Here is a 27,863-nt window from a genome sequence, read left to right as displayed (position 1 = left end):
CCGGCGCCGCCGCCACTTCCGCCCCCGCCTCGCTGGCTGCGCCGTTACCGTGGAGACGCAACATGGCGGCCGCAGGTCAGCGCCGGGGCTGCGGAGGGTGGCAGCGGGAGGCGCCGTGTGCCCTCGGTACCCCTAGTGCCGGGGGTGCGGATGGGGGGAGCGGGAGGCGCCGTGTGCCCTCGGTACCTCCAGCGCCGGGGGTGCGGATGGGGGCAGCGGGAGGCACGGCGGCTTACCGGGACGGTGGTGCTGTCGGGGAACTCCGGTGGTGCTGCGGCCTCCTGAGGGACTGGGGGCGAGAGGGGCCGAGGGCTGCGTGAGGGGACAAGAGGGACCCGAGGATCGCGCAGGGAGAGGATGGGATGTGGGGCTGCGGGAAGCTGCCCCCTTTCCTCCCCTCCCAACCCAGCCCTGTGGCTTCCTTCTCTGAAGGAGGAAGGACTCTGCTGCCGGGACATGGGGGACCCCAAGATCTCCTGGCCCACCTCATCCGTCCCAGCACCCATCTTACCTCCCTCTGGGTCACGTCTCTCCCCTCCCAGGCTGTCAGGAGTGGGAAAAGTGGACGGGAGGAGGGCTCTGTGCCACCTGGCTTGTCCCCAAACAGCCTCACTCCTTCCCTGTGTCCTCGTCCCCTCTCTGCCCAGCAGCCCCAGGCAGGGTTGCACTGCCCCGGGGTGGGGTGAAGCAGAGCAGTGCTGGGTCACAGCGTGCCCAAACCTGTCCCTGTAGCGTGGCCTGCTCAGCACTGCCCAGGTGCTGACGGCAGCTCTGGGGTTTGTCCAGCCTGAGGGGTGGGAATAACCTGTCTGGATGCTGCTCTCTGGGACTCACACGTCTCCCTCGTCACCTCTGTCCCCTGAGGTTTAGGAGGTGAGGAAGAAGAGCCCAAAGCTGAGCCTGGTGTGTGGTGAGCAGAAAGGGGAGAGGGTTGCTCCATGAGAGCCCAGCCTGCAGAGCAGGAGCAGAGCGTGGCTCAGTGTGTCAGCAGCCCTTTGCTTTGACCCTGCTTTGACTTTCCTGGCTGAGGAGGTTCGTGGAGTGCAGGGGTGGGGGGATGCCAACCAAACCTCTGTGTGTCCCCACCAACTCCAGGTGCTGGCTGCAGGGAGAGGCGACACTGAGCCGCTCAGCTCCAAACCATGAGCTGGCTCTGCCCTTGGGGATGCCGGAGCTGAACCTTCCAGCCCTTGGGGAAAGAAGATGCTCCAGACCAGCAACTACAGCCTGGTGCTGTTCCTGCAGTTTGTGCTGCTTTTCTACGACCTCTTTGTCAACTCCTTCTCAGAGCTGCTGCGCACAGCCCCTGCTGTCCAGCTCGTCCTCTTCATGTGAGCACTGGGTGGACACAGCAGGTAGCAGAGTGGGGATGGGTGGGATGAGGTCTCACCAGGTCTTTCTCCTCCCTGCAGCATCCAGGACATTGCTATTCTCTTCAATGTCATCATCATCTTCCTCATGTTCTTCAACACCTTTGTCTTCCAAGCTGGGCTAGTCAACCTCCTGTTCCACAAGTTCAAGGGTACCATCTTGCTGTCAGCAGCTTACCTGGCCCTCAGCATCTCCTTCCACATCTGGCTTATGGTAAGCTGGGGTGGGCTTGGGGCTGCTCCTTTGAAGTCCCCCTCTCACGAGAACAAAGCCACTGCAGGGACAATTTGGTGTCCACCCTGCATTACTCCTTGTCATTGGCATCAGGCTGGAAAGGAGCTGCCCCATCCCAGCCCCTTCCCTAAAGGCCATGACCTGCTGGAAAATCCTCTTTCCCTAGGAGAAGCCCTGGACAGCTCAAGCTCTCTGCTGGCTCCCAGGAGCCCAGGCTGGAGTAATCCCCAGCTGAAGGCCAGGCAGCAGCTCCTGCTTTATCTGGGATTAATCCCCAGCAGACACCAGAGCTGGCAGCACCAGGGGGGGTCTCAGGGATCCTGGCTCTGCCCATACACCACCTTCCCCCTTCTCTCTTCACATTCAACTCCTTCCTGTCCCCTTCCCCTGCCACCGCCACCCAGAGAAGCAGCCTCAAGCTCTGCCCACCCCCTGAACACCCTGTGAGTGAGGCTCCATCCTCATTCCACTGCCCCAGGGCAAGAGAGTGAAACACTTTGAATTGGGTTTGGGGCCCACTCAGTGCCAAGGTGCCCAAGCAGGCAGCACAGAGTGCTGCCCACGCCATGCGGGCAGGGGATTGCCAGGGATTTGCAGGCATCTGGAGTCTGAAGCCAGAATAGGCCCTGGCTCGCTGGCTAAATCCCCTGAGCTGCTTAGCTTTTGGGTGGAGAGGGGGGGTTAGCCCCTTCCCAGGCAGCCCAAGGGAGGCAGAGGTGTGGGGTGCTGGCCCTGCACTAACAGAGGGGTGATTCCTGCTGCCTGCCTGCCTCAGAACCTGCGCTGGAGGGACTCCAACCACTTCGTGTGGACCGAAAGCCTCCAGACTCTCTTTGTTTTCCAGCGGCTGGGTAAGGACTCGTGGGCACAAGCTCCCTGCCAGGGTCCTGCCCCCTTTTGGGGAGCCTGTCTGTGTGTGGAGACTACCCTCACCCCTTTTCCTCCCCCTACAGCAGCCGTGCTCTACTGTTACTTCTACAAGAGGACAGCGGTGCACCTGGGTGACCCTCTCTTCTACCAGGACTCGCTCTGGCTGCGCAAGGAGTTTGCACATTTCCGTGGCTGATGGCTCCCAGCGAGTTCTGGGCCATCCACCACCCATCCCCTCAGCTTCCCAGCAGCTCCCAGCACTTGGCTGGCTCCACTGGGGAAAGGTTTGGCTCCTCCATCTTCCCGTGTTCCTCCAGCACTGGCATAGCTGATGTGGATGGTGGAGACCTGCCGGTGTGTCCTGGCTGTGTGGTGGGCACTGCAGCTCCTGGTGGGACTTGAGTTGTTTTGTGAAGAGTAAAGAAATAAAAGTGGATGGTGTTTTTTTTTCCAGAGGTTTCCTGGTGTTTGTGCTCTCTATCTGTGGCTCATGGTATACTAAAACTGTGGCCAGCAGGTCAGTGGGGGTTCTCCTGCCCTGGTGAGGCCACATCTGGAATACAGTGTCCTGTTGTGGTCTCTTGGGTTCAACAGACTGGGACCTGCTTGAGAGGGTGCAGCAAAAGGCTACAAAGGTGCTAAAGGGACTGGGACATCTCTGATGAGGAAAGACTGAGAGCCCTGGGGCTGTTCAGGCTGGAGAAGAGCAGCCTGAGTGGGATCTCATCAATGCTGATCAATACTTCCAGGGTGAGTGTCAGGAGGATGGGAGCAGGCTTTGTTCAGTGGTGCCCAGCGACAGGACAAGGGGGAATGGGCACCAACCTGAACATCAGAGGTTCCACCTGAGCATGAGGAGGAACTTCTTTAATTTAAGGTTGACAGAGCACTGGAGCAGGCTGCCCAGAGAGGTGGTGAAGTCTCCATCTCTGCAGAAATTCCAAACCCACCTGGATGTGTTCCTTTGTGGCCTTCTCTAAGTGATGCTACCTTGGCAGAAGGGTTGGAGTGAATGATCTCCAGAGGTCCCTCCTCACCATGCTGGAACTGGGGATACCCTCCCACCAGTGACGGCAGCTGTCATCCCGGTGGCCTTACCCAGCACAGTGCTGGGCTTGCAGCCATGGCACAGGGCTTTGCCCGCCCTGCAGCGAGCGTCCAACGCGGGAACGGCCACAGAAGCGGAAAGGGAGACGGAGGAAGAAGGGCAAAGAGACCCCGGGCTCACCGCACGCCCGGCTCCTCAGCCCCTTTGGCTGGCAGCGGGGCTCGGCTCCGCGGCGCCAAGCTCTAATCCTCCGGACCATAGAGAGAGGCGGAGAGAGCGGCCTGAGCGCAGGCCGCCAGCCCCTCCTCAACCACAGAGAGCAGGCGGGCGCGGGCGGCGGTTCCCATGGCGACGGAAGATGGCGCCCAGGAGTGAGTGCGGGGCCGCGGGCAGCGGCAGCGGGCAGCCGCCGGGGGCGGGGGGCGCCGGGGCCGGGTGGGGCCGGGGAGCTCGGCGGAGCTCGGCGCGGGGCTGCAGCGGGCGCGGGCCCCGCAGCGGGGCCGGGGCCGGCCTCGGGCTGCGTGTGCCCCCCCCCGCCCATGGCCGCCTCGCCCCCGCAGACCGCCAGCGCTCCTCGGCCCCGCTCCAGGTCCTGCTGTTCCTCAACGGCTGGTACAGCGCAACCTATTTCCTCCTGGAGGGCTTCATCTTCGTCTACAAGGGTGAGCCTCCCCCCCCCCCCCCAGATCCCAGCACCTCCGCGCCGGGCGCTAGCCCCCGGCTCTGAGGCCCAGGGTGGGGTCGGAGCAAGCGCTGAGGGCAGCGGTGGCTGTGCCCGCAGTGCTGCTGCTGCCTTACCCCTTCTCCAACCTGGTGCTGGACGTGGTGCTGCTCTTCCTCTACCTCGCTACTGAAGCCACTCGCATCTTCTTTGGTAAGTCCTGGGGACAGCAGGGAGAGGGGAGTGTCCCCCCGGGGTGCACCTGAGTCACAACAGCCCCGGCAAGGCTCCAGGCTGAGGGCAGAGTGCCTGGAAACTGCCCGATCAGAAGGGACCTGGGGAGGCTGGTGGCAGTGACTGGAGATGAGCCAAGGTGTGCCCAGGTGGCCAAGAAGGGCACCAGCAGCCTGGCCTGCATCAGCAAGAGTGTGGGCAGCAGGAGCAGGGCAGAGATTGTGCCCCTGCACTGGGCACTGATGAGGCCACTCCTGCAATCCTGGGGCCAGGTTTGGGCTTCTCACTCCAGGAAGGATATTAAGGAGCTGGAGCAGGTCCAGAGAAGGGCAACAAAGCTGGGGAAGGGCCTGGCGAACAGCACTGGTGAGGAGCAGCTGAGGGAGCTGGGGGTGTTGAGGCTGGGGAAAGGAGGCTGAGGGGAGAGCTTCTGGCTCTCTGCAGCTGCCTGCAAGGAGGCTGGAGCCAGGTGGGGGTTGGGCTCTGCTGCCAAGGAGTAAGTGCCAGGACAAGAGGAAATGGCCTCAAGTTGCCCCAGGGGAGGTTTAGTTTGGACATGAGGATCAATTTCTTGCCTTTGAGGGTTGTCAATGCCTGTCCCAGGCTGCCCAGGGCAGTGGTGGAGACCCCATCCCTGGAAGGGTTTAAGAGCTGTGGAGCTGAGGGCCATGGTTGGGTGGTGCCCTGGCAGTGCTGGGTGAAGGGTTGGACTCCATGGTCTGAAAGGTCTCTGCCAGCCACACACTTTGATTCCATGACTCTGCAATCAGGCTGAGCTGGGCACCATCGGTGCTGCCATCTACCACATCCCCCAACTTCAAAGCCCTGCGTGGGGGCTGTAAGCATTCCCTAACCACATACCCTGCAGGGTCCAAGGGCAACCTGTGCCAGCGGAAGGTGCCACTCTCCATCAGCCTGGCCCTGACCGTCCCCGCAGCCGTGATGGCTGCCTACTACCTGCTGCTGCAGACCTATGCCCTGCGCCTGGAAGCCATCCTGAATGCCATCCTCCTGCTCTTCTACGCCGTGGAGCTGCTGCTGGGCATCCTGGCACTGGTCTCCTTCTCCAGGTACCATTGGCAGGCCGCATTCTGGGGCCACTGGTTGATGCCAAGACATCACAGGAGCTGGCATAGCAAGATGCCAGGCTGGGTTTGGCACTGACACGTCCCCTTCATCCCTTCTTCACAGTGTGGATTCGTACTGAGGCCATGTGCCATGCCAAAGGACCTGGCACAGAGCGGCAGAGAGTGGCACAGGTAGGCGAGGTGGCAGGGAGCTGGTGGCCCCTGGTGCCAGCTCCATGGGTTTGTTGGGTCCAGGTATGGAGAATTGGGAGGGTTTTTTTTCTACCTTCTCACAAGCATTCACTATTTTCCAATAAATATTTATTTTTTACCTGCTGCTTGGCATGTGCCTTCACCCCCCCCCCCCCCCAGCAGCTGGCCCTCAGGAGCTGCCAGCTGCCATCCAAAAACAACCTGGGGTGCAAAGAAGCCCCTCAAAAAGTGTTGGGAGGGTGAGGAGGGGATCAGAGAGAGCAGGCACAGGGGCACTAAGAGTCCCTTGAAGGTGTTGGAGTGGGCACAGGGGCACTAAGAGCTCCTCGAAGGTGTCAGGGGGCACTAAAGCCCCTCAAAGGCATCAGAGAGGGCACAGGGGCACTAAGAGCCCCTCAAAAGCATCAGAGAGGGCACAGGGGCACTAAGAGCCTCTCAAAAGCATCAAGACCAGGCACTAAAAGCCTCTCAAAAAGAGTTGGAGGATGAGGAGGGCCTCAGTGAGAGCAGGCACAGGGGCACTAAGAGCCCCTCAAAGGCATCAAAGGAGGCACTAAGAGCCCCTCAGAAGCATTAGAGCCCCCCAACAGTACTGGGAGGATGACGAGGGGATCAGGGACAGCAAGCAGGGCACTAACAGCCCTTCAGAGGAGTCAGAGGGGGCATTAAGAGCCCCTCAAAGGTGACAGAGGGGGCACAGGGGCTCTAAGAGCCCCTCAAAGGTGTCAAACAGGGCACTAGAGACCCTCAAATGCATCAAGATCGGGCGCTAAAAGCCTCTCAAAAAGAGTTGGAGGATGAGGAGGGGGCTCAGGGAGAGCAGGCACAGGGGCATGAAGAGCCCTTCAAAGGTGTCAGAGGGGGCACAGAGGCTCTAAGAGCCCCTCAAAGGTATCAGAGGGGGCATTAAGAGTCCCTCAAAGGTGAGAGAGGGGGCACAAAGGCTCTAAGAGCCCCTCAAAGGTGACAGAGGGGGCACAGAGGCTCAAAGAGCCCCTCAAAGGTGTCAGAGGGGGCATTAAGAGCCCCTCAAAGGTGACAGAGGGGGCACAGGGGCACTAAGAGCCCCTCAACAGTGTTGGGAAGCATGAGGAGGGGATTGGGAAGAGCAGGCTCAGAGGCACCACCAGCTCCCAAACCCCTAACCCCACCTCCAAACCCCACCTTCCAAAGCTCCCCAAACCACCTCCAAAGCTTTAAAAAGTCATCTCCCAAAGCCCTAAACTAAACCCACCCCCCCCAAAACCAAACCCCCTCCCTCCCTTCCTCATTACCTCCCAAGCCCCTCAAAAGGAGCAGAGGGTGAGAGAAGCAGCCCTGAGGCACCATCTAAAAGATTGACAAGATCCTCGAGTTTATTAACACAATTAATTTCCAACCTATCAGAAAGACAAACAAATCTAATCACTGTGAGCAGGAGGGGGGTTGGGGGGGGGTTGGGGGTGGGGGTAGAGCCTTGCTGGCTGCTTAAAGAGGAGGGGATGGGAGGCAGGGTTTAGCTCTGTGGGGTTTTGTTTTTATCCCTCCCCCTCTCCTGTTCCCCCTCCCCACTATTTGGAAAGAAAACTAAACAATTTTTTTTTTTTCTGTATCTTTTAAGTAAAAAAATTCAACTCTCCCCTCCTCCTCTTCATCCTCCTCCTCTTCCTCCCTCCCCCCTCCCCTCCTCTCACCAAACCACCACTTGAGGGTTTTTTTTTACAACGTGGGTTTGGTTGTTGGGTGGTTTTCCCCCCCCCCCCCCCCCTCTTCTTTCTCACGTTTTGGAGGGGTTGGTTTGGGTTTTTTTTTGTTTTGTTATTATTTTGTTATTTCAACCTAAAAAAGACCTTCCAGAGGTGGGTTTCACCTGTCCAGCATCAGTTCAGAGGGTGATGTCCTCCCCACCCACTCTGGATGTCATTTTGTGTCGCCTCAGCTCGCCTCAACCGGCCTGGGCTCTCCCCTTCTCTGCTGGAAGGACTCGTGGTGAGCCCTCCACTTAAGCGTGGGTCACCCCCACACTATGTCCCCACCACTAGGACATAAGTTGGGAGAGGGTAAGACCCCTCCCCAGCACCCCCTCCCCCCCATCCCAGCACTTGTGGGGCAGCTGAATTGGGGAGTGGGAGGGTGGGGAGGGGGGGGGCACAGCCTTGCCCTGTCTCCTCCACTTCCTCTAAAACAAGGAAGGTGCTCAGGGAGAGGCTGGTTCCACAGCTGGTCTGGGGGCTTCTGGGGTGGTGACAGCAGGTGGGGAATGCTGGGATAAAGCAAGGGGGTGACAGCCCCCCACAACTCGGCTCCAGTCCCCTCTCTCCTTCCCACCGTGCTGCTCCCGGGCAGAGCAGAGAGGGTGAGGGGAGAGCCAAAAACGGGCCTGTGGGAGGGATCGACCACACCCGGGGACAGGAGCATCCCCGGATGGTGGGATGTGGCAGGAGACACCTCCCCAGTGCTGCCTCCAGGCACCTCCAAAGATAGGAAGGGGTCCACCCCCCTCCAGCCAAGCCCCTCCACCCCAGAAGAGGAGAAGGGGTTTGACAAACCTCCCTCCATGGAGATAAAAAAGAGAAATCCAAGCACCATTTGTCTTTGGGTCCGAATGTCCACGGAGGGTGGCCCTGGGCAGCAGAGGGCAAAGGCCACCGAGGTGTGGGTGGGAATCCTGCTGGAGAGAGCTGGGAGTTGCTGGGGGAGGAGGTGAAGGTAGGGAGGAGAGTGGAACAGCCTCGGTCACGGAGTTCTGGTCGAGGTGAGGAGATACCAGTCCATTAAAAACCACTCGGTGCTGAGCTGCTGCAGGGAGAGGGCAGAGCAAGTCAGAGCAGCACCCAGGAGCATTCCCAGCACCCCAGCATCTCCAGGGGCACTCAAGATCCTGCCACAGTCCCTTCCCACCACCCCAGCATCTCCAGGGGTACTCAAGATCCTGCCACAGACCCTTCCCACCACCCCAGCATCTCCAGGGCTACTCCAGATCCTGCCACAGTCCCCTCCCACCACCTCAGGATCTCCAGGAGGACCCCGAGATCCCACCAGGCAAACTCTTCCCACTACCTCAGCACCTCAAGGACTGAAGACACCACCACAGACCCTTCCTAGCACTTTGAGGAAGACCCAGGACATCATCAGAGAGTCTTCAACCCCCTCAGCACCTCTACAAGGACTCTTGTTGCCACAGACTCTTCCCACCATCTTGGGATTTCAGGGATTCAAGGCCTCAGCACAGACTCTTCCCCATCACCTCAGCATCATGAAGAGGACTCAAGACCCCAGCACAGACCCTTCCCAGCACCTCACTACCATGAGAAGGACTAAAGTCCCCCGCACAGACCCTTCCCAGCACCTGAGCACCATGAAGAGGACTCAGGACCCCAGCACAGACCCTTCCCAGCACCTCACTACCATAAGAAGGACTAAAGTCCCCAGCACAGACCCTTCCCAGCACCTGAGCACCATGAGGAGGACTTGGAACCCCAGCACAGACCCTGCCCAGCACCTGAGCACCGTGAGGAGGACTCGGAACCCCAGCACAGACCCTTCCCAGCACCTCACTACCATGAGGAGAACTCGGAACCCCAGCACAGACCCTTCCCCAGCACCTGAGCACCGTGAGGAGGACTCGGAACCCCAGCACAGACCCTTCCCAGCACCTCACTACCATGAGGAGAACTCGGAACCCCAGCACAGACCCTTCCCCAGCACCTGAGCACCATGAGGAGGACTCGGAACCCCAGCACAGACCCTTCCCCAGCACCTCACTACCATGAGGAGAACTCGGAACCCCAGCACAGACCCTTCCCCAGCACCTGAGCACCATGAGGAGGACTCGGAACCCCAGCACAGACCCTTCCCAGCACCTCACTACCATGAGGAGAACTCGGAACCCCAGCACAGACCCTTCCCCAGCACCTGAGCACCGTGAGGAGGACTCGGAACCCCAGCACAGACCCTTCCCCAGCACCTGAGCACCATGAGGAGGACTTGGAACCCCAGCACAGACCCTTCCCAGCACCTGAGCACCATGAGGAGAACTCGGAACCCCAGCACAGACCCTTCCCCAGCACCTGAGCACCGTGAGGAGGCCTCAGGACCCTGCCCAGCACCCGCGCCGCGGTGCCCAGCGCGGCTGACCTGCCTCAGTGGTGCCGGTCCCGCTCTCTGTCCCTGTCGCGGTGCCGCTCGTGCTCCCGGTTCCTCTCCTGGAAGTAGTCCTCGTGCCGGTCCTCGCTGTGCAGCAGCTCCCGGTGCCGCCGGCTGCTCTCACGGGACCGGCTCGGGGAGCGCTCCCGGGAGCGGTGTCGTTTCCTGGGCAGACACAAGGAAAAGCAGCTGCTGGCTGAGGTTCACCAAGGCCAAGGGCTGGCTCCTGCACTTGGCTCACAACGACCCCAGCGAGGCTCCAGGCTGAGGGCAGAGTGCCTGGAAACTGCCTGATCAGAAGGGACCTGGGGGGGATGGTGGCAGTGACTGGAGATCAGCCAGGGAGTGCCCAGGTGGCTAAGAAGGGCACCAGCAGCCTGGCCTGGACCAGCAAGAGCATGGCCAGCAGGAGCAGGGCAGGGATTGTCCCCTTATACTGGGCACTGCTGAGGCCAATTCTGGGGTCAGGTTTGGGCTTCTCACTCCAAGGACACTGAAGAGCTGGAGCAGGTCCAGAGAAGGGCAACAAAGCTGGGGAAGGGTCTGGAGAACAGGAATGGTGAGGAGCAGCTGAGGGAGCTGGGGGTGTTGAGGCTGGAGGAAAGGAGGCTGAGGGGAGAGCTTCTGGCTCTCTGCAGCTGCCTGCAAGGAGGCTGGAGCCAGGTGGGGGTTGGGCTCTGCTGCCAAGGAATAAGTGCCAGGACAAGAGGAATCAGCCTCAAGCTGCCCCAGAGGTGGTTTAGGTTGGACATGAGGACCAATTTGTTGCCCTTGAGGGTTGTCAAGGCCTGTGCCAGGCTGCTCAGGGCAGTGGTTGGAGTCCCTAACCTTGGAGGAGTTTCCAAGCCCTGGAGCGGTGGTGCTGAGGGCCATGGTTTGGTGCTGCCCTGGCAGTGCTGGGTTCAGGGTTGGACTTCACGACCTTAAAGATCTCTTCCAAGCAGACCAATGGATAGGTTGCTGTGAAGCCAGCCCAACGTGCCTTGAAGCTTTGTAGCTGTGGGTACCTGGAGGAGCTGCTGCTGGCACTGGTGCTGTAGGACTTGGCTTCGATGCCATGCAGGCAGTCTTTGAGGGACGAGAGGAGGACGCGGCACCGCTCGTCGTTGGCCACGCGCGACTGCTTGATGACAGCGATGGCTGTCAGCAGGGTCTCGATGGCATCGCTGTAATCACCTGGGCAGGGGGGGAGGGGGAAAACAGAGAGGGGCTGAGAGATGAAGAGCCACCACAGGATGTGTGTGTGGGGACACCCGGGGTGGGCACACACACAGAGACACAGCGATGGTCACTGTTACCTGCGCTGGCGCCGGACACTGCCTTGGAGATGGCGCTGCTGGAGATGGCGCGGTTCCTGTTCATGATCTCCTCAAACTCCCCCTCGCTGACTGCGGGGGCTGGGGGGGCAAGCTCCCGGCTGCAGGGGGAGCAAATCAGACTCTTAGAATGGTGCTGCTGGAAGGCAGCTCTGGAGATCACCAAATCCAAGCCCCCTGCTCAAGCAGGGCACCCACAGCCAGCTTGCCCAGCAGCACAATGGCCGGGGTGGGGTTGGGAGCTCTCCACACAAGGACTGAGAGGGGATTAAATCAGGATGCAGGGAACAGGCTCTGCTCACTGCTCCCTGGGATAGGACAAGGAGCAATGGATGGAAGCTGCAGCACAGGAGGTTCCAGCTCAACACAAGGGGGAACTTCACTGCGAGGGGCAGAGAGCACTCAAAGAGGTTCCCCAGGGAGGTTGTGGAGTCTCCTTCAAAGAGCCTTTCAAGGCCTGCCTGGATGTGTTCCTGTGTGACCTGAGCTAGATTGTCTGGTCCTGCTCTGGCAGGAGGGGTGGAATCAATGATCTCTTTGGGTCCCTTCCAAGCTCTGACATCCTGTGATCCACAACCTATGGGCAGCCTGCTCCAGCCCTCCAGCACCCTCACACCAAACAAACTTCTCCTCAGCCTCACTTGCAACCTCCTGCACTCCACTTTGTGCCTTCTGCCCCTTGGCCTGGCTCTGGACACCACTCACAAAAGCCTGGCCCCAGCCTCTTGTCCCCACAGCTCCTTTAGCTGTTGCTGAGCACTGAGCAGATGCCCTCTGGGGCTGCTCTCCTGCAGGCTCCACAGCCCCAGGGCTCTCAGCCTTTGCTCCTCACAGAGCTGCCCCAGGCCCCTCAGCATCTTCAGAGCCTACCCTGGACTCTCCAGCAATTTCCAGCCTCCCTGGAACTGGGGAGCCCAGAACTGGACCCAGTTCTCCATCTGTGGCCTGACTGGGGCAGAGCAGAGGAGGCAGAAGAACCTCCCTTGCCCTGCTGCCCACACTCCTCTGCATGCCCCTCAGGACACCACTGGCCTTCTCAGGCACGAGGGCACACTGCACAAACACTTTGGTTGGCAAAGCCTTTTTAAGATCATTAAGTCCAACCATGCTCCAGCTCTGCCAGGGCCACCACATCCTTACAATCATAGAATCAGTCAGGGTTGGAAGAGGCCATAAGGATCATCTAGTTCCAATCCCTTGGACTAGGGCACATAAAGAACCTTCCCTGCCCTGCTGGCCGCACTCTTCCTCATGCCCCCCAGGATCCCATTGGCCTTCTTGGCCACGAGGGCACATTGCTATCCCCTGTACAGCTTATTGTCCACCTGGACTCCCTTTTCCATGGAGCTGCTTTCTCCAGCAGGTCAACCTCTAACCCTTACTTATGCATGGTGGTGGTGGGGGTCAGCCTGCCCCTCAATTTGTGACCCCCTCTCACCTTCTCCCCCAGCCCATCTCACCTGCTGTGGTTGTAGGGGGCCATGGCCTTGCCGTAGGTGTCCGGTGGAGGACCCATAGCCGTGTTGGGTGGGGGGAAGAAGGCAGGATTGAGGTGCAGGGCTGGTGGGACGGCCCCCGGGGGGGGCACAGCCAGGTGAGGAGGCAGTCGAGGGGGTGGGGGCATGAGATGCTGGTAGTGGATGCCAGGCGGAGGCGGGGGCACACCGAAGCCGGAGGAAAGGGGCGGTGGGGGTGGCATGGGTGGGGGGGGCAGCCCCATGAGGGGCAGGGCAGCGGGGGGGGCGGTTGAAGAAGGGCAGGACCGAGGGGGGTTTGTCCAGGCGGGCGGGGGGCAGGGCGTTCTCTGTCGGCGTGGCACGGCCGTCCACGGCGTCCACCGAGTCTCGGGAGTGGGCCCTCGGGGGCACACCTGCAAGAGGCAGCAGGAAAGAGCCATCAGCTGGGAGCAGAGGGGCCTGCAAGTCGTGGAGACCTCCTCTTCCTCCTCTTCTTCCTTCCCACCCATGAGGAATCTCCTCTCCTACAACCCCAGGAGAGATCTGGGAGAGCTCAGATTGCCCAGAGAAGGATCCATCCAGCCAAACGTAGCCTCCACTTCCATGTGCCTCCAAGAAGACCCCGAGTGCTCACACAGCACGCTGGGGACAATTGCTCCTGGCCGGCCTGGCTCTGAGGAGGAAGCCACCAAGCAAGTGGATTAAGAGGGACAGAAGCAAAAAGCCACAAGGAACAGCAAGAGATCCCCAGCAGAGAGGTCACTGGGGCCTCTGAGGCTTCAAAGAGGTTAAATGACCCAGATTCAGAAAGGCCTGAGCGTGGAGGAGCACGAGGGGACAGAACCCAAGTGCCACCAGCGATGGAGATGCTGGAGAGGAAGGAGAACTTGGTGCCTGTCTGCCCCCAAAGAGAGGGACAGAGACCTTTGGTGTCCAAAGAGGCTTTGAGGATGAGACAGGAGAGTGATGGAGGAAGTTGTCCCTGTCCAAGTCCCTTGTGGGAGGCACAGCTCCTCAGCAGGCCATCAAGCCAAGCACCACTGAGGCACCAGTGCTCCCAGTAAGGGCTCACCCAAGCTCAGCTGTGCCAACAGAAGGCCCCTGGGGACAGCCTGAAGCTCTCCATGCCTGGTGGGATGAGGGCTGAGAGAAAGGAACGTGCCCAAACACCAGTGGCAGGTTGGGCCACGGCCTAACACGGTGCTGCCAAGCAGCAGATGACAGTGCTGAAGGGAAGGTGTAAAGGTCACAACTCAGCCTGGGAGTTTAGGAAGGACTTCATTTTTTTCCCTTGTGTAAAAGGAACTGTGGGACCTACAAGGACCACAACTAGTCAAGACCTCCTCAAACATACTCCTGGGTGGTCAAGCAGTCTCAGGGTGTCACATCACTGCGGGGTGAGGACCACCTATTGTCACTGCAGAAAGCCCACGGCCAGGCCCCAGCTGGGGAACTGCGGCACCTTACCTCCGCAGGGATGGACACATTCTGGAGGAGGTCCAGAGAAGAACTACTAATAGATATGGAGGGTCTTAGCTATGTTGATAGGCTGAAGAGCTTAAGCCCATTCAGTTTGGAGAAGAGGAGGAGGAGGCTACGAGGGATCTTCGCAGTGTGTGAGCACCTAAAAGAGGGGATCATAAAGACTCGGGTCAGGAGCTAATCAGGCTCAGCAGTCAAAGGAAACAACCCCCAGAAGACACCTGGTAGTGGTTCCCACCCCACACCCCAAGGATCTTGGTGGCTTCAGCCTGACAGCTCTGCTGGGGATCTGCGTGGAGAAGGACCCCCCCCAAGCCATGAAGTGTCTTTGCCTCACTCACGTTTGCGAGCCTGAGCCTCGAACTGCGACAGGTTCTGCCGTGTTGCCAGTCTCACCTCCACCTTGTCCCCGTTCAGGATTTTGCCAGGGAGCAGCTCCAGAAGTTTGTGGACTGAGTTTTCAGAGGCCACCACCACCTCTGCATACCTGGGGGCAAAGTCTGGCTGTCATCCCCGTGTAGAGATGTGCCCCATCCCCAAACCCCTCCCCATCCCTCCTCGCTGGCACACAGCAGCCAGCACTACCTCATCCCATCTGACTTGGCAGCTGAAGCCAACCTGCTGGCACATGTGCCCCCGTCTCTGTCCCAGCCCAGCTCCAGAGTAGCTCTGCATCACCCTGTGCCAACAGGGGAAAGCACCATCTGCCCCCTTGCTCCCTACAACCAAAGCATGTGGCCACGAGGGCCTGGCTGCCCCATTTCAGCCTGGTTTGGGATGGAAGTGACCTCTCAGTTCAACTCAGTCCAAGCCCCTGTCATGGGCAAGGATAGAGAATCACAGAATGAGATGGAAGGGACCTCTGGGGACAATCCAGTCCAAGCGCCCTGCTAGAGCAGGGCACCTACAGCAGCTTGCCCAGGAGGGAGTCTGGAAGCTCTCCAGAGAAGGAGACTTCAAATGAGAGCAGACTGAGCCAAGCTACATCCAACATGAACTGAAACACTTCCAAAGATGAGGCATCCACAGCCTCTCTGGGCAACCTGGGCCAGTGCATCACCACAGAATCTCAGACTGCTTCGGGTTGAAGTGACCTCTTAAGCTCATCTAGTGCAACCCCCTGCAGCCAGCAGGGACAGCCCCAACCAGAGCAGGCTGCTCAGAGCCCCAAACAACCTGACCTGCAGTGGTGTCAGAGATGGGGCAGTTCCCACCTCCCTGGGCCAGGCTCTCACCACTCCCAGCGTTAAACATCTCTCCTTCTCCACTCTGAACCTCCCTCTGTTAGTTCCAAACAATGACCCTTTGGCTTGTCACTTGCTCAAGTCTGTCCCCATCTCTCTTCTCAGCTGCTTCAAGTCCCGAAAGGCTGCCAGGTGTCCTTGGAGCCTTCTGTCCTCCAGGCTGAACAACCCCAGCTCTCTCAGCCTGTTCCCCACACCCCCCGAGGTGTCTCACCCTTTTGACTGGCCATTGGCTCTGTTCTCTGCAAATTTCAGCTCCACAACATCATAGACACCAACCGAGCGGATGGTCTGGATCAGCTGCTGGTCAGTTGTCCACTGAGGAGAAGATGGGAGAGGCTGGTGTCAGCTCACACAGCACTTCACAGGGTGCTCCCCAGGCTCGGTGCTCAGGGGGCTAGAGTTGAGCAGTTGACTACAGGCACCCTCAGAGACCCCCAGGGAGGTTACTATCAACCTGGAGGCTGAAACAAGTCCTGGGGATAGCTAACAGAGTCCTTTGGAGAAGACAGAACCTTCCCAGGGCTGTCGCAGCCAACAGGAGAATCACAGTATGATAGAGGTTGGAAGGCACCTCTGGAGATTATCACAGTATGATAGAGGTTGGAAGGCACCTCTGGAGATTATCACAGTATGATAGAGGTTGGAAGGCACCTCTGGAGATTATCACAGTATGACAGAGGTTGGAAGGCACCTCTGGAGATTATCACAGTATGATAGAGGTTGGAAGGCACCTCTGGAGATTATCTGGTCCAACTTCCCTGCTGAAACTTGCCCAGGAGCCAGGGTGGGGTTTTGAATGACTCCAGAGAAATGGATTTCAACTAGAGCAGGCTGATCCAAGCTCCATCACACTTGAACTTTAACACTTCCAGGAATGAGCCTCTCTGGGCAACCTGGGCCAGTGTCTCTCAAGAGAGACACAGAACAGTGAGGGCTTGGAAGTGACCTCTGGAGATCACCCACTCCAACCCCCTTGCCGAGGGGAGAGTCACCTACAGAAGGTCATGCAGGGAGCTGGGGGCTCAGCCACGCAGGTCCCAGGAAGGCAAGAGCCACGAGGCACCACGGTGGAGCTGAAGCTCCTTGAGGCTACCAACCCCTTTCTCTGGGAGGAGCTGGTCAGAGCAGGGCCCGAGGAGATGCCACTCACCCAGGAGAAGCTGCCCACGTAGACGGCAGCCCTCTTGTTGCGCAGGCCGCTGTAGGTGTAGAGGATGGCAGGGGGCTTGGCGTTGGGCTTGGGAGAAGGCTCCTGCCGGATCTCGGGAGGCGGCTCCGAGGCGCTGGGGCGGCTCTCGCCGGGCTGCGAGCTGGCTGCTAAGACGTCGTCGTAGAGATCCATCTGATCAGCATTACTGAACTCCGAGTCCTACCGGGACAAGCATCGTCTGCGCCCCTGCAGCACGCCCCACGGGGGCAGCAGCGGCTCAGAAAGGCGCCTGGCCTGGGGGGAGGGGGTCTCGACAGCTTCTACAGGCCTTAGAAGCACCACCCCATTCCCGAGGGACTCCTCCCAGCTGGGAGGCTGGTGAGACACTGGCAGAGGTTGCCCAGGGAGGCTGTGGATGCTCCCTCCCCGGAGGTGTTCAAGGCAAGGTTGGATGAGGCCTTGAGAGACCTGTTCTAATGGGCTGGAAATAGATGATCTTTGAGGTCCCTTCTACCCTAACTTGTGTGGCTGGAGAGCTGCCTGGCAGAAAGGGAGCGAGGGGTTGTAAAAGACAGGCAGCTGAAAATGAGCCAGCAGTGTGCCCAGGTGGTCAAGAAGGCCAATGGCATCCTGGCCTGTATTAAAAATGCTGTGGCCAGCAGGAGCAGGGAGGTGATTGTCCTCTTGGACTTGGCTTTGGTGAGGCCACACCTCCAGAGTTATGTTCAGTTTTGGGCACCACCACACAAGAGAGATGTGGAGGTGCTGAAGCAGGTCTAGAGGAGGGCAACGAAGCTGGGGAAGGGCCTAGAGGATAAATCTTATGAGGAGCAACTGAGGGAGCTGGGGATGGTTAGTGTGAAACACAGAAGGCTGAGGGGAGACCTCATTGCTGTCTTCAACTGTCTGAAGGGACATTGTTGGGAGGCTGCTGGAGCTGGTCTCTTCCAACAGGTAGTTGGAGACAGAACAAGGGGGAATGGCCTCAAGCTAAGGTTGGGGAGGTTTAGATTAGACATTAGGAAAAAGGTCTTCATGCAGAGAATGGTCAGGGACAGGAATGAGCTGCCCAGGGAGGTGGTGGAGTCAACTGCTCTGGAGGTGTTTAAGGGTGGTTTGGATATGGTTTAAGGTGAATCTTGCAGAGTAGGGTTCTAGGTTGGACTTGGTGCTCCTGAGGGGCTTTGCCAACCTGGATGTCTCTGTGATTCTGTAAACCATTCTATGACCATCAAGCAGAACCTCATCAGCAGCCACCATGGGAGATGCTTCAAAGCCATCTCACAGTGCTGCTAATAGAGGAAATGCTGCAGGTCAGGAAACCTCCTTCATGGTTTGCAAACCAATTGTCTCAGTTCAGCTCATGAGCTCTTCTGAGGTCCAAAGGTTTAGTGCCCAAACCACTGGTCTAGGGCCAGTGGCTAGAAGGTGGTGAATCTTTGAGGGGTAGGTGACAGCAGCTGGAGATGAGCCAGGCTGTGCCTAGGTAGCCATGATGGCCACCAGCAGCCTAAGCTGGATCAGCAAGAGTAGGCAGCAGGAGCAGGGCAGGGATTGTGCCCCTGGACTGGGCACTGGGGAGGCCAATACTGCAATCCTGGGGTCAGGTTTGGGCTCCTTACTCCGTGGACATTGAGAGCTGGAGCAGGGCCAGAGAAGGGCAACAAAGCTGGGGAGGGGTCTGGAGAACCGGAATGGTGAGGAGCAGCTGAGGGAGCTGGGAGGGTTGAGGCTGGAGAAAAGGAGGCTGAGGGGAGAGCTGCTGGCTCTCTGCAGCTGCCTGCAAGGAGGCTGGAGCCAGGTGAGGGTTGGGCTCTGCTGCCAAGGAACAAGTGCCAGGACAAGTGAAAACAGCCTGAAGTTGCCCCAGGGCAGGTTTAGGCTGGACATGGGGAACAATCTGTTGCCCTTGAGGGCTGTCAAGGCCTGTTCCAGCCTGCCCAGGGCAGTGGTGGAATCCCTATGCTTGGAGGGGTGTCTGAGCTGTGGTGCTGAGGGCCATGGTTGGGTGGTGCTCTGGCAGTGCTGGGTGAAGGGATGGACTCCACAGCCTCAAAGGTCTTCTTCAGCTAAAACCATTCTGAGTCACTGTCCTGAAGGAAGCCACAGCAAACAGATCCAGCACCTGTTGGCTCTCAGGAGCCAGCCCTTCCTGCTGGAGCTGTCCCTTCTCCTTGGTGATGTGCCACCATGCTGTGCCATTCCTTCAGCACCCTGTGTCTGCAGTGACAACCCCACACGAGTTCCTGCTGGCCCAGCAGTCCCTCCTCAAGCTGCCCTGCCAAGCCACACAGTGCTTGGGTTGATGACCACCCCTTGCTTCTACCTCTCATTCCAGTGTCCACTCTTCCACCTGGGCAACAGGACAATCCCTCTGGCATGTCCCTAGTCCAGCTGCCCAGCTCTCCAATTGGCCAACCCAAGCTCTCACACTCAACAAGATCTCCTTCCCCAAGATGGGGCCAGGGGCACAGCTTTGTGATACTTGACATAACCATGGAGCAGTTTTACATGCAAGGAGGTGGAGATGTGAGGAACACTGAGACTTGACCAGTGCTGGATGGATTTCCCTTTACTCAAATGCAACCCCAAGCATTTCCTTCCCCACCTGCTCCAGCACAGAGCCTGTGTCAGCAGAGGTCCACGAGGGTGTCCTAAGCAATGGGGACAAGACTCAACTTGCTGCTGTGGGAGGCCACCAGGAAGAAGCTCACCTTTTGTAAGCATGTGAGGGCAAGAGTTCAGCGGTGAAAACCAAACGTCCTCGACGGACGAGCCTCTCGCTCCTTCACAAGGCACAGGCTTCACTGCAGAGGGGTCTAGGGAGGTTCAGGTTGGAAATTAGGAACAGTTTCTTCAAGGAAAGGGTTGTCAAAGCCTGGTCCAGGCTGCCCAGGGCAGTGCTGGACTCCCCATCCCTGCAGGACTTTCAAAGCCGTGAAGATGTGGTGCCGAGGGCCATGGTTTAGCGGTGCCCTGGCAGTGCTGGGTCAAGAGTTGGACTCGACCATCTTAGAGGTCATTTCCAACCACAACCATTCTGTGATTCCATGACTGCACATCCACCCCCAGGCCCTCCTCACCTCACCACAACTTCATTTGGGGAGGACTTGACTTCAGAGCCCTCCTGAGGGCTCCTGCACACAGAGACACTCATACACCACCTCCCTTCCCATCAGCAGCACAAACCCAAGCCGGGAGGAAGCTTCTGAGCTGTGAACTCCAGTCTCCTAGATCTGCCTTGCAATTCCCAGTTTGTTTCAGGCTGGATTTAATTGGGATTATACATCCAGTACTGTGTTTACTACTGATCTCCAGACTAATTGCTCATCCAGATGCAGAGCAGAAGCTTCGTGCTACAAACGACTACATTGGTCTGTCCCATGGGACTAACACGCAGCTTCGACAGCATAAAAGCCAAAGCTTCTGCTCCCACATTCCAGAGAATCCCAGCATGGTAGGGGCTGGAAGGCACTTCTGGAGATCACTCACTCCAACCCCCCCCAGACAAGGTAGCTTCACCTTGAGAAGGTCACACAGGAACACATCCAGATGGGTTTGGAATGTTTCCAGAGGTGGAGACTCCACCACCTCTCTGGGCAGCCTGTTCCAGTGCTCTGTCAACCTTAGAGTTCCTTCTCATGCTCAGGTGGAACCTCTGATGTTCAGGTTGGTGCCCATTCCCCCTTGTCCTGTCCCTGGGCACCACTGAACAAAGCCTGCTCCCATCCTCCTGACACCCACCCTGGAAGCATTAATCAGCATTGATGAGATTCCCCTCAGGCTGCTCTTCTCCAGCCTAAACAGCCCCAGGGCTCTCAGTCTTTCCTCGTCAGAGATGTCTCAGTCCCCTCAGCATCTTTGCACCCCAAATATCTCACTGCAGGCTCTCCAAGGAGCTCCTCCTACCAGCAAAAACCATTTCTGAGGCAAGCTGTAACTTCTAGATCCCAGCTATATGAGCTGCAGAGCTGAAAGAAGGGCCACAAGAACTTCCAACACAGGAGCTTTTTGCCCTCACTCTCCAAACATTTAATTCACCTCCCACACTCCTGTTCCCACCAAGTGCCTCCAGACATGGCCTAGGGTGGAAGATTTTTTTTTTCCACCTCTCCCTCCCCAGAAGGCTCAAAGAGTTAACAAGAAAAATAAGGGAGGAGAAATCACTCAGAAAGCCTTGGTTGGGTTACTTAAGGGATCATAGAATGGTTGGGTTGGAAAGGACCTTAAAGATCATCTAATTCCAACCTCCCTGCCATGGGAAGGGGCACCTCCTACTAGACCAGGTTGCTGCAGGACTCATCTAAGCTGGTTTAGGAGTTGAGAGCTTGGGAGTTTGTAGACATCATCTGGGAAAACTCTCTGGAGATTTCCTCCAAAACTTAACAGCCTGATGGGAAGCAGAAGACTGCAGCTGAAGCACTCAGGGTCACTGAATCACAGAATTGTGGAAACACAGAATGGTTTGGGTTGGAGAAGACCTTCAAGACCATGGAGTCCAATGCTGAACTCAGCCCTGCCAGGGCAGCACCAAACCATGGCCCTCAGCACCACAGCTCCAGGGCTCTGAAACTCCTCCAGGGATGGGGACTCCACCACTGCCCTGAGCAGCCTAGGACAGACCTTGACAACCCTCAAGGGCAACAAATTGTTCCTCATCTCCAACCTAAACCTCCCCTGGGGCAACTTGAGGACCTTTCCTCTTGTCCTGGCACTTGTTCCTTGCTAGAAGACTCCAATTCCTACCTGGCTCCAGCCTCCTTGCAGGCAGCTGCAGAGAGCCAGAAGCCCTCCCCTCAGCCACCTTTTCTCCATCCTCAACACCCCCAGCTCCCTCAGCTGCTCCTCACCATTCCTGTTCTCCAGACCCTTCCCCAGCTTTGTTGCCCTTCTCTGGCCCTGCTCCAGCTCCTCAATGTCCTTCTGGGAGTGAGGAGACCAAATCTGACCCCAGGATTCCAGTATTGGCCTCCCCAGTGCCCAGTCCAGGGGGACAATCCCTGCCCTGCTCCTGCTGCCACACTCTTGCTGGTCCAGCCCAAGCTGCTGGTGCCCTTCATGGCTACCTGGGCACAGCCTGGCTCATCTACAGCTGCTGTCAGCAACCCTTCCAGGTCCTTTCCCACCAAGCAGTTTCTAGGCACTCTGCCCCCAGCCTGGAGCCTTCATGGGCTTGTTATGACCCAATTACAGGACCCAGCACTTGTTGAACCTCATCCCATTTGCCTTCACTCACAGACCCAACCTGGCCAGAACTCTGGGAGTTTTCCAGGAAGGGCACAGGAAGCAGCATTCCAGAGCCAGATGGTGCCTGGGAAGGACTGCTAGAGGCAGCTCAGATGTTTGCTTCACAACTCACCTTCCTAGGGAGATTCCCTTTATTCTGGAAACCTTCCAGCCAGCTCATCCTAACCTTTCTCCAGGGCTCTCAGTGGAAAACTCCTGGTCCTTCCTAAGTTCCTAGCAGTCCCCTCACCTCTGGGACAATTAACAATGTTCCCACCATCCCTGAAAGTCTAACCATGGGGTAGCCTCATCCAACAACCCCCTACCTCCTCAGAATCAAGTTTATTACCCTCAGCTCCTGCTCAGCAAGCCTCAGTGGCCTCCTGCAAGCTCGTGGCCACTTTTTCCTCCATGCTTATTGCTTGCTTTCCATCGTGGATCAATTTTCCTCCATCAGCTTCCCACAGCTTCTAACACTTGAGTCCACATTTGCTCTTCCTGATCCCCAAACTCTCACAAGCCTGCTGCTCTAACAGCTACAGCTCTGCCCTTCATCAGTCCTTTCCCCAAGTCCTCAACAACCCTGGGGTGGCAGAGGTGACCACAGGCACCTCTGTGACTTCAGCTACAGCTTCTCAGCATTGGTGATCCCAGGGCCTTGGTGCTCTGAGTTCTTTCACTTTGTTGTTCCTCCTCCAGCTTGGGATTTCTCATTTCTCCAAGCAGGAAAACTACCTCCTCCAATCTCTGCTCATCACTGCCCTGCTGAATGGTCTGATCCGTGCCCAGCAGATCATTCCCACATGGAAACTCACAGACAAGACCCTTTATTCCCAGCTCAGGGTGGCATCCACAGGGATTTCAGAAGCCTCAGTTCCCAGAGGGACTCTGCAGTGCTGTCTCAGCCTGTCCCATGCACACCAGTCACACCGCCCACTCCTCTCCACATGCACCTCCAGGCTGATAGTAGTTAGGGTGGTCTCACCCGGCCCCACCCCCCCCAAAAGAAAAGAGGGGGAGGGTCTTCCCCTAAGCCTCAAAGCCCCCCAGCAGGACATGCTGCTCACCTGGTTGAACTCCTCCTCGGCGTAGATGTCAATCAGATCCACTCCCTCGGACATACTTCTAGGGGCAGGGCCAGGAGCAGCAGCCCGGGCTGGGACCGGGACCAAGCAGGAAGATGCAAGGTGCACTGCAGTGCAGGATGAGGAAAGGAGGGGGGAAGAGTCAGTAAGGCATCAGGGATACACTGGGCATGCCCTCCCCAGCCCCCTCTGCATCTTCCAGTCCCTTCTTAACTCCCTTAGCCCCATCTCAGTCCCCTCTGCCCTTCCCACTCCTCAGACCCCCACCCTATTGCACTGTTCCCCCCCCCAACTTCTCTACCAGCATCAGCCACCTGCCCCCTCCCTCTCCCACAGACCCACAGCCTCACCCCACGCCCATGGGCCGGGGGAGGTGCCCTGCAGCTGAGCGGGACAGTCCCACCTCCATCAGCCCCCGTGTGCTGAGGGCCACGACTTGAGGGCGCCGTGGCCCCGAGTGGGCAAAATCTCCCCTCAGAGCAACCACAACTTGCCCCCCATAGGGCCTGGGGGAGCCACATTCCCCTCGACGCCCCCACCCCACTGGGATAATCCCACCTCGATCCCAACCTTCACTGGGGGCCACCTCTAGGGTCAACAACTCCTCTCGGGGCGGCGGAGGGCAACCGCAACCTGCCCCCCTCGCAGCACCTGAGGGGGACCCCAATCCCCTCGACGCACTCCACAGTGGGACAATCTCGCCTGCACTCTTCCCTTCCCCTTCTCTGAGGGCCACCCTGGAGGGCACTACGGGCGGGCTCTCAATCCCTGGGGGGCAACAACGCCCACCGAGGGGGGCAACCACAGCCTGCCCCTCCTAACATCTAGAAGGGGACACACGCACGACCCCCACCCCCCCCGCTCCCCCCCTAGCCCAAACGCAGGGGCTCAGTTCCCTGCACCGCGACCCTCTCCCGCTGAACCCATCCCCGGGGTGAGGACTTTCCCGTTCGAGCTGGGCCTCCCCGCCCCGGGCCAGCAGCAGCGCCGCCGCCGCCCCCTGGGCCAAACCCTCACCGCCGCCACCTCCACGGTCCCCCTGCTTTCCGGGGAGCAAGGAGAGGGTAAAGACGGGGAGGAGGGGAGGAGGTGGCAGGTCGCGGTCAGCCTCGCCCCGACCCCAGCCTAGCCCCGGCCCGGCCCCGCCCGGTTACCGCCAGCAGGCCCCGAGCGCGCCAACCGCGCTCACCGCCACCGCCAGCGCCGCGCCCCGCCCCTTCCGCCCTGCGTCACGCCTACTTCCGGCCCGCCCCGCTCCACCATAGAGTGCGGCACACCGCCTTGGACAGAGCGGCCCCAACTGCCGCTACAGAGGCGACCGGGACGGGCTATGGCGGCCGCCAGGGTCGGAGGACTGGGGGAGACAGGATGGGGCTGGGGGAGAGGGCGGGAGGCAGTGGGGACAGCAGGGTCTGGGGGGGTACAGGTGGGGACAGCAGGGTCGGGGGGGCTATGGATGGAGTGTGGGGACAGCAGGATCTGAGGGGGTACAGGTGGGGACAGCAGGGTCGGGGGGGCTATGGATGGGGGTATGGGGAGCAGCAGGGTCTGAGGGGGTACAGGTGGGGACAGCAGGGTCTGGGGGGGTATGGATGGAGTGTGGGGACAGCAGGGTCTGAGGGGGTACAGGTGGGGACAGCAGGGTCTGGGGGAGTATGGATGGAGTGTGGGGACAGCAGGGTCTGGGGGGGTATGGATGGAGTCTGGGGACAGCAGGGTCTGGGGGGCTATGGGTGGGATCTGAGGAGCAGCAGGGTCTGGGGGGCTATGGGTGGAGTCTGGGGACAGCAGGGTCTGGGGGGGCTATGGATGGGGTCTGGGGACAGCAGGGTCTGGGGGGGTATGGATGGGGGTCTGGGGAGCAGCAGGGTCTGAGGGGTTACAGATGGGGACAGCAGGGTCTGGGGGGGTATGGATGGGGGTCTGGGGAGCAGCAGGGTCTGAGGGGTTACAGATGGGGACAGCAGGGTCTGGAGGATTCATAGATGGAGGTTTGGGGGGCAGAAAAGACTGAAGGGATTATAGATAGGGGTTTTGGGGTCAGAAGGGTCAGGGGGTTTATAGACAGGGGTTTAGGGGGCAGCAGGGTGGGGATCACAGGGGTGGTGTGGGATGGAGGATCGAGGCCATCAGAGTTGGGGGGGTTATAGATAGGGGTTTGGGGGGCAGCAGGGTGTGGCTGTGGATCACAGGGGTGGTGTGGGATGGAGGATCGAGGCCATCAGGGTTGGGGGGGTTATAGATAGGGGTTTGGGGGGCAGCAGGGTGTGGCTGTGGATCACAGGGGTGGTGTGGGATGGGGGATCGAGGCCAGCAGGGTTGGGGGGGTTATAGATAGGGGTTTGGGGGGCAGCAGGGTGTGGCTGTGGATCACAGGGGTGGTGTGGGATGGGGGATCGAGGCCAGCAGGGTTGGGGGGGTTATAGATAGGGGTTTGGGGGGCAGCAGGGTGTGGCTGTGGATCACAGGGGTGGTGTGGGATGGGGGATCGAGGCCAGCAGGGTTGGGGGGGTTATAGATAGGGGTTTGGGGGGCAGCAGGGTGTGGCTGTGGATCACAGGGGTGGTGTGGGATGGGGGATCGAGGCCAGCAGGGTTGGGGGGGTTATAGATAGGGGTTTGGGGGGCAGCAGGGTGTGGGTGTGGATCACAGGGGTGGTGTGGGATGGGGGATCGAGGCCAGCAGGGTTGGGGGGGTTATAGATAGGGGTTTGGGGGGCAGCAGGGTGTGGGTGTGGATCACAGGGGTGGTGTGGGATGGGGGATCGAGGCCAGCAGGGTCTGGGGGGGGCCGTGTGTGTGCTGCCTGCCGCGGGGCCCCAGGCTGATGCTCTGCCCTGTGTCCCTCCCGCAGCTCTGCTCGCTGCCTGCGCGGGCTCTGTACCGGCACATGGCGGGGCCGGTGAGGCTGCGGCGTGGCTACCGCGGGGACTCCCCGAAGGACTCGGGCAAGGACGTGCTGGAGATCCCCCTGCCCCCCTGGCAGGAGCGTCCCCACGAGCCTCTGGAGACCAAGAGAGCCCGGCTGCTGTACGAGAGCCGCAAGAGGGGCATGCTGGAGAACTGCATCCTGCTCAGGTCAGCTGCGGGGCCACCTCCCGCCTGCCCCCGGGCTCCTGGCGCTGCTGAGGAGCTGAGGGTGTTGAGCCTGGAGAAGAGGAGGCTGAGGGGAGAGCTTCTGGCTCGCTGCAGCTGCCTGCAAGGAGGCTGGAGCCAGGTGGGGGTTGGGCTCTGCTGCCAAGGAACAAGTGCCAGGACAAGAGGAAATGGCCTCAAGGTGCCCCAGGGCAGGTTTAGGTTGGACATGAGAAGAGAATTCGTGTGCTGGGCTGTAGCAAGAGCCGTGTGGGCAGCAGGGCAAGGGAGGGGATTCTGCCCCTTTGCTCTTCTCTGCTGAGACCCCAGCTGGAGTACTGTGTGCAGTTCTGGAGCCCCCAACACGGGAAGGACATGGAACTGTTGGGAGTGAGTCCACAGGAGGACCACGAGGATGCTCAGAGGGCTGCAGCAGCTCTGCTGTGAGGACAGGCTGCAAGAGTTGGGGCTGTGCAGTCTGGAGAAGAGAAGGTTTTGAGGAGACCTTAGAGTGGCCTTCCAGTATGTGAAAGGGGCCTACAGGAAGGCTGGGGAGGGACTATTGACAAGGTCTTGTAGTGACAGGACAAGGGGTAGTGGATTTACACTGGCAAGGGAGGGATTTAAACTACATGTTAGGAAGAAGTTGTTTGCAGTGAGGGTGGTGAGACACTGGCACAGGTTGCCCAGGGAGGTGGTGGAGGACAGAATCACCCAATGTGATCAAAGATCACATTGGGTGATTCTGTCCTCCACCACCCCCCTGGAGGTGTTCAAGGCCAGGTTGGACGAGGCCTTGAGCAACCTGTTCTAGTGAGAGGTGTCCCTGGCTGTGGCAGAGGGTTGGAACTGGATGATCCTTGAGGTCCCTTCCATCCTAAACCATACTATGACTGAAAGGGTTCTCAAACACTGGACCTTGCCCAGGGAGGTGGCTGAATGCCCATCCCTGGAGGTGTTGAAAAGAGGCAGAGATGTGGTGCTGAGGGCCATGGCTTAGCCCCAGCCTTGGCAGAGTTAGGTTGGGCTCTGTTACCTTAAAGGTCTTCTCTGGGCCCAGCCACTGCCTGCAGTGGGTGATGGAGAGCAGGCTGGGACTGGAGAACAGGCTGGGGCTAGAGGAAGGAGCCAGGGCACTTCGTCCCCAGCTCCTCTGTCTCTCCTGGCATTGTGCAGCAAGCTGGATGCCAGCCATGGTTAGCAGCTGCAGGGCAGCCCAGCTCTTCCTCCAGTCACACTCATCCTCTCTCCAGCCTCTTTGCAAAGGAGAACCTGAACAAGATGAGCGAGCAGCAGCTGAACCTCTACGACAGGCTCATCAACGAGCCCAGCAACGACTGGGACATCTACTACTGGGCCACAGGTAAGGTACAGCTGCCCACTGGGACACCAGCCAAGGCAGTGCCATGGCTCCCTGGGGCCGTGGGGGCTGGCTTTGGTGAGGTGAGGGTGGTGCTGGGTGCTCTGGGGCAGGACAGAGCCGGTTTTGAGCTGGGTTTTTTGCTGGTTCTGCCTCAGAAGCCAAGCCCACACCGGCTGTGTTTGAGAATGAAGTGATGGCCATGCTAAGGGACTTTGCCAAGAATGAAAAGAAGGAGCAGAGGCTGAGGCAGCCAGACCTGGAGTACCTTTTTGAGCCACCTCGCTGACAGAAGAGTCTCCTTCATCCCCTGGAGCAGAGGAGGGACATGGGAGCCTGTGGAAGTGCTGCTGTTGCTCTCCTCCTTCTCCTCCTCCAGCAGCAGCTCTTGGACTCTCAGGATGTGCTGAATAAAGCCATGGCTGCTATCCCTGCTGCTCCTGCTGCCTTCTGGGCTCAGGGCTCTGCTCTTTTGGTGGCCTTGGGAGCTGGTCCTGTGGCCATCCAAGCTCACTCTGGCACCTGTCAGCTTGTCACTGTCACCAACTCCTCCCTGTGTCCTTGAAACCCTTTTCCTTGGGCACCCAAAGGAGCTGGCCCCATACTTCAGGGTGCTGTGGGCTCCTCTGCAGGAGGTTGTGTG

At 59.1% G+C, this 27,863-nt stretch overlaps 4 protein-coding genes across 7 annotated transcripts; 3 read left to right on the top strand and 1 right to left on the bottom strand.

The window, feature by feature from the left end:
* Positions 1 to 2,930, top strand: TMEM138 (transmembrane protein 138). 3 transcript variants are annotated; one of them, XM_064163395.1, is made up of 5 exons: positions 1 to 75; positions 1,096 to 1,331; positions 1,413 to 1,584; positions 2,381 to 2,456; positions 2,562 to 2,930. In XM_064163395.1, exons 2-5 carry the CDS (start codon positions 1,204 to 1,206, stop codon positions 2,669 to 2,671), a joined length of 486 nt encoding a protein of 161 aa, XP_064019465.1. In that variant the 5' UTR covers positions 1 to 75; positions 1,096 to 1,203; the 3' UTR covers positions 2,672 to 2,930. The 3 variants fall into 3 exon arrangements, with proteins under 3 accessions (XP_064019465.1, XP_064019463.1, XP_064019464.1); XM_064163393.1 differs by having other exon boundaries at positions 2,559 to 2,930; XM_064163394.1 differs by lacking the exon at positions 1 to 75 and adding an exon at positions 86 to 126 and having other exon boundaries at positions 2,559 to 2,930.
* Positions 2,931 to 3,809: 879 nt separating this feature from the next.
* TMEM216 (transmembrane protein 216) lies at positions 3,810 to 5,816 on the top strand. The gene is made up of 5 exons (XM_064163396.1): positions 3,810 to 3,894; positions 4,084 to 4,185; positions 4,305 to 4,397; positions 5,287 to 5,488; positions 5,610 to 5,816. The coding sequence occupies exons 1-5, from the start codon at positions 3,882 to 3,884 to the stop codon at positions 5,623 to 5,625; spliced, it is 426 nt and encodes a 141-aa protein (XP_064019466.1). The 5' UTR covers positions 3,810 to 3,881; the 3' UTR covers positions 5,626 to 5,816.
* Positions 5,817 to 7,435: 1,619 nt separating this feature from the next.
* Positions 7,436 to 24,006, bottom strand: CPSF7 (cleavage and polyadenylation specific factor 7). Its single transcript, XM_064163405.1, is given in 11 exon segments — positions 7,436 to 8,476; positions 9,815 to 9,988; positions 10,831 to 10,999; positions 11,122 to 11,240; positions 12,600 to 12,880; positions 12,882 to 13,009; positions 14,420 to 14,565; positions 15,537 to 15,640; positions 16,476 to 16,694; positions 22,769 to 22,893; positions 23,941 to 24,006. Coding segments are annotated over 9 exon segments (1,389 nt in total). The 5' UTR covers positions 22,823 to 22,893; positions 23,941 to 24,006; the 3' UTR covers positions 7,436 to 8,476; positions 9,815 to 9,819.
* On the top strand, positions 23,929 to 27,648 carry SDHAF2 (succinate dehydrogenase complex assembly factor 2). 2 transcript variants are annotated; one of them, XM_064163392.1, is made up of 4 exons: positions 23,929 to 24,131; positions 25,640 to 25,863; positions 27,114 to 27,223; positions 27,379 to 27,648. In XM_064163392.1, exons 1-4 carry the CDS (start codon positions 24,117 to 24,119, stop codon positions 27,507 to 27,509), a joined length of 480 nt encoding a protein of 159 aa, XP_064019462.1. In that variant the 5' UTR covers positions 23,929 to 24,116; the 3' UTR covers positions 27,510 to 27,648. The 2 variants fall into 2 exon arrangements, with proteins under 2 accessions (XP_064019462.1, XP_064019461.1); XM_064163391.1 differs by lacking the exon at positions 23,929 to 24,131 and having other exon boundaries at positions 25,598 to 25,863.
* The last annotated feature ends 215 nt before the right edge of the window (positions 27,649 to 27,863 follow it).

This window comes from Pogoniulus pusillus, chromosome 24 (assembly GCF_015220805.1).
Source record: "Pogoniulus pusillus isolate bPogPus1 chromosome 24, bPogPus1.pri, whole genome shotgun sequence".
In the NCBI taxonomy this organism is placed as follows: domain Eukaryota; kingdom Metazoa; phylum Chordata; class Aves; order Piciformes; family Lybiidae; genus Pogoniulus; species Pogoniulus pusillus.
Note: the sequence above shows the minus strand (reverse complement) of the source record. Positions and strands in the feature narration are given on the sequence as shown.

What these genes read in the sequence shown, in the direction of transcription:
- SDHAF2 (XM_064163391.1), top strand. Translation starts at nt 25,613, where the DNA reads ATGCTCTGCCCTGTGTCCCTCCCGCAGCTCTGCTCGCTGCCTGCGCGG. An exon ending in GAGAACTGCATCCTGCTCAG is followed by an intron (nt 25,864 to 27,113) that starts GTCAGCTGCGGG and finishes TCCTCTCTCCAG; the next exon opens with CCTCTTTGCAAAGGAGAACC. An exon ending in CATCTACTACTGGGCCACAG is followed by an intron (nt 27,224 to 27,378) that starts GTAAGGTACAGC and finishes GTTCTGCCTCAG; the next exon opens with AAGCCAAGCCCACACCGGCT.
- TMEM216 (XM_064163396.1), top strand. An exon ending in CTTCATCTTCGTCTACAAGG is followed by an intron (nt 4,186 to 4,304) that starts GTGAGCCTCCCC and finishes CTGTGCCCGCAG; the next exon opens with TGCTGCTGCTGCCTTACCCC. An exon ending in AGCCACTCGCATCTTCTTTG is followed by an intron (nt 4,398 to 5,286) that starts GTAAGTCCTGGG and finishes CATACCCTGCAG; the next exon opens with GGTCCAAGGGCAACCTGTGC.
- TMEM138 (XM_064163393.1), top strand. Translation starts at nt 1,204, where the DNA reads ATGCTCCAGACCAGCAACTACAGCCTGGTGCTGTTCCTGCAGTTTGTG. An exon ending in GTCCAGCTCGTCCTCTTCAT is followed by an intron (nt 1,332 to 1,412) that starts GTGAGCACTGGG and finishes TCCTCCCTGCAG; the next exon opens with CATCCAGGACATTGCTATTC. An exon ending in CTTTGTTTTCCAGCGGCTGG is followed by an intron (nt 2,457 to 2,558) that starts GTAAGGACTCGT and finishes CTCCCCCTACAG; the next exon opens with CAGCCGTGCTCTACTGTTAC.